The sequence below is a fragment of the Triticum aestivum genome, chromosome 7D (genome assembly GCF_018294505.1).
Source record: "Triticum aestivum cultivar Chinese Spring chromosome 7D, IWGSC CS RefSeq v2.1, whole genome shotgun sequence".
Lineage (NCBI taxonomy): Eukaryota > Viridiplantae > Streptophyta > Magnoliopsida > Poales > Poaceae > Triticum > Triticum aestivum.
This window is the reverse complement of record NC_057814.1, coordinates 471,538,508-471,542,003: the sequence shown is the minus strand read 5'-3', so window position 1 is coordinate 471,542,003 and position 3,496 is coordinate 471,538,508. Positions and strand designations below refer to the sequence as shown.

The following is a 3,496-nucleotide window of genomic DNA, read 5'->3' as shown; positions in this document are numbered from 1 at the left end:
TTCAAAATTGTGACCAGTTTTGGCCGAAAATTAAACAGCATCTTGGGCCGAACTAGGCATTGCTTCAAAAAAAAAAGGTTTCCATCCAAATAAAACGTACCCAACAGAAATGTATTCTCCCCCAAAACTACACCAATCATGCATAGTAGAAATCTTGAACAACAAATTTAAGGAGAAGAGGCTGTCACGGTGATTAGCATGCTTGCGCTTAAATCAACTGAATATTTTGGTTCTGAAGCACGGGGCCCGGATATAATTGATTCTTCTTCTGTATAAGCATTTCAATTTTAAATTATTATCAACTCATGGGACCTGCATATAACACGAAGACGCATACTATGCATTTAGGACCTCTTTGATTCGCTGGAAATTTGCACACGTAATACAACAACAGAGATTTAAATTTCCTGGCGAGAGGCCATCAGTTCAGAGGTGCCGCGCGCACACCGGCATGTCATACAACAAGGGGATTCTAGGACACGGACTGAACACTTCTGCTACTACTAGTTCTACCAGATTCTAGTGACTGACTAAACCAGGAGGAACGACACTTTGTAGAACACATGGAATGATGAGGCGATATAATCTATCTCCCGTTCTATCCATCCATGGCATGGACGAGGACAGAATGCAAGAAAGATTGATTGATAGTTTACCCAGGCCCGCTGGCCGGCGGCCGCCGACGAGCGCTTCCATCAGCAGGAGCGGCGAGGCTGGAGGTGGCCGACCACGTGCTCCGCCGTCCAACGCACGCCGTCGCGCGGCGGCTCGAAGCGCACCGGCAGGAAATCCTTGCGGCCGCCGCAGGGGAACCACGACGCGGAGAAGTGCGCCACGAGCCCGTCCAGCCCCTGCATGCGATACGAATTACGAACCCCAATCCAATTACATGATGATGGCGGACATTAATTAGCGCGCAGCACGCGACGGGGAGATTGAACCGACGAGCCAGAGCGAGCAGTAACTAGGCGCGTACCTCCAGGCGCGCGTGCACGACGTCGCACACCTTCTTGGAGCCCGCGGCCTCCCAGCGGTGGCCGTTGAGGTGCGCGTGGAGCCGCCGCGCCGCCGCCGCCGTCGTCATGTTCACGAAGGCGTAGCCCTTGTTGAACCTCGTCCTGTGCAAAAGACAATAAACCTCATCAAAAAGGTGCACACGGATTGGATTCAAAGAGTAGGAAAAGGTAGCATTGATTGTATGGAAAGTAACTCTCGGGAGGGGAAACCGCTAGCAATCATACCCGAAGTCGACGGGGACGTAGAGGAAGTCGTACTCGGACCTGACCCCTTCGCCGTCGCCGCCGAGCTTGGCGTTCTCCTCGGCGCAGTGCTGGTCGAGGATAGCCATGAATCTCCTCTTCCTGCAATGTCCCATATGAAGCCAATCTTTAAGCAGAAGACCCAAAAATATCGAGCATGAACTAGCTAGGTGACATGAGATCGATCAAACAAAGAGGGCAAACAACTAGTATTACATACATAAATTTATTGGGAATATTGCGAATCATCAGGGACGTGTTATTCTCTTTGGGGTTGAAGGCGAGGCGTGGCCACTGGCGGCGGCGAGGTTTGCCCGCGGAAGACGTACGCGGCGGGGGGCGCAGAAGCGGCGCTCGCGGTGGCAGGGGCGAAGTGGGCGGATCCCTGCTCCAAGGAGTGAGGACGGAGCGCGGGGAAGGCTCGTCCCTGACCTCTTCCTTCGAGGCTACCTCGCCTCCGTCCTCGATGATCTCCGTGATTCGACAACGGGTCGCCGATTGCGGTGGCGGTGGCGGCGCCGTGCAGCAATAAACCATCAATGGAGCGGGGTGCCCGTATGCTGTCTGCAGCGGGAACGAGGGCATCCCCACTGTGTGGCACCAGTCGCCGCCGTAGGCAAAAGGCCACCCGTGCGCCGGCGGGAGTGGGGCCGGAGGCGGCAGGTAGGAGAAAGGAGAGGGGTAGCACCACGTGGGAGCGAGTGTCATCGGAAGGTAAGGCGAGGCTATGGGGTTGAGGCGGGAGACGGCGGAGGCGGCCATTGTCTTTGGGCTGGAGGTGAAGGAGGAAGGCGAACAAAGGAGAGCTGAAGGAGAAATAGAGAGGCACCCGGTCCCCCGGTCCTTATAAAGGAAGGAGGAAGACCAAAAAGGAGAATCGGACTAAGGACTGGTGAATCATTGCTTTTTTTCCTTTTTGCAAAAGAGTAGGGATTTTCTGAAAAAGAAAAGTATCTTGTAGTACTACTTAAACAAAGAGAAAATAGCGTAACCTGAGCTTCCTCGTACAAGAGAGAAATATTATTCGTAACAACGATACACCTTAGGTCTCTTTTATTTGAATTTCAAGAAAAAAATTATTCAACATGTTTCCTATAGAACTTGTTAGATTTGAATATGAAAATATTTACCGAATCAAATTTTTTGATTAGTCCAAATCGAATTTATTCGCAAACATGGCATACAACGGATCAATATGTTGAAACGACAATCTGCCTTTTCCGTGGTGCAGTGCAACCAAACAACTTTTTTTTTTCTAGTAAAGTACAATGCCTATATACACACACATAAACTTATCCCTATAAAGACATGCACACGCTATTTCTACCAGCACTCTGAGATACTGAATCGGCACAACATCTTGGGATTGACGAAGTCACCGTAAACACCTTTATAGTCGATAGGAATGCCTCCTCACACGGAATAAACATCGCCGGAAAGACTGAAATAAATCTAGAAAATATGAGGCCAGGTCTAAAACTTGATCAGTGGATTGGTTCCACCATAAATAACCTACCCATCTGAGGTATCCTTAGTTCGCACAACTTCATATTTTAGGGCAATTTGATTTTTTGCCACAGTTTACTTTGCTCTTTGACAATTTGCCACTGGTTACATAGTAATTGATTTTTTGCCACAACTTAGTTTGGACTTTGATCTTTTACCCTTTTTGCCTCAAAAACAATCATTTAAATTGTAAGTGAAATTATATGCCTAAAAACAGTGGCCAAACTACCCCTTGGCACCTGTTTGACCAAACGAAGGAGCTCCCGTTCATATTTCCCAAGCCGCTGGGTAGGCACTCCCTGCCGCCGCCGCCCTTGCTCGTGCTGCTGCTCGCCGCCGGCCCTTGCTGCTGCCCGCCGCCGGTCGTTGCTGCTCCCCGCACCGGCCCTTGGTGCTTCACGCAACCCACCGCCGGCCGTTTCAGCTCCCCGCGCCGGCCCTTGGTGCTTCACGCAGGCTCACCTTGCTGCTACCCGCCGCGCCGTTGAATCTGTGCACTGGTAACCCTAACCCTAAGTGGCCGAGGGAAGGGGGCGGGAGAGAGAGTACTTACCTTCCTCGCCAGGATGCAGCCGTCGCCGCGTGATGCTGCCGTCGGGGACGGGCTCCCGAGAACGAGGGGACGAGCGACCAGTGCGAGAGGAAGGGGATGAGCCTCTCCCATTCGTGGTCTGGTCAATGTGTGGGGCAGGGGTATTCTGGTAATTTTACATGGAACCCACCTGACAGAG

At 51.5% G+C, this 3,496-nt stretch overlaps 1 protein-coding gene across 1 annotated transcript; it reads right to left on the bottom strand.

Moving 5' to 3' along the window:
* Nucleotides 1-339: 339 nt before the first annotated feature.
* On the bottom strand, nt 340-2,057 carry LOC123168522 (protein MEI2-like 6). Its single transcript, XM_044586404.1, has 4 exons — nt 1,480-2,057; nt 1,242-1,361; nt 977-1,118; nt 340-851 (listed from the first exon to the last, which is right to left on the bottom strand). Exons 1-4 carry the CDS (start codon nt 2,019-2,021, stop codon nt 696-698), a joined length of 960 nt encoding a protein of 319 aa, XP_044442339.1. The 5' UTR covers nt 2,022-2,057; the 3' UTR covers nt 340-695.
* Nucleotides 2,058-3,496: the final 1,439 nt, after the last annotated feature.

Bases quoted from the DNA above. Each gene is read 5' to 3' on its own strand.
- LOC123168522 (XM_044586404.1), bottom strand. From the start codon at position 2,021: ATGGCCGCCTCCGCCGTCTCCCGCCTCAACCCCATAGCCTCGCCTTAC. The intron at 1,362-1,479 runs GTATGTAATACT...GGGACATTGCAG, and splicing joins AATATTCCCAATAAATTTAT to GAAGAGGAGATTCATGGCTA. The intron at 852-976 runs GTACGCGCCTAG...TATCGCATGCAG, and splicing joins TCGTGCACGCGCGCCTGGAG to GGGCTGGACGGGCTCGTGGC.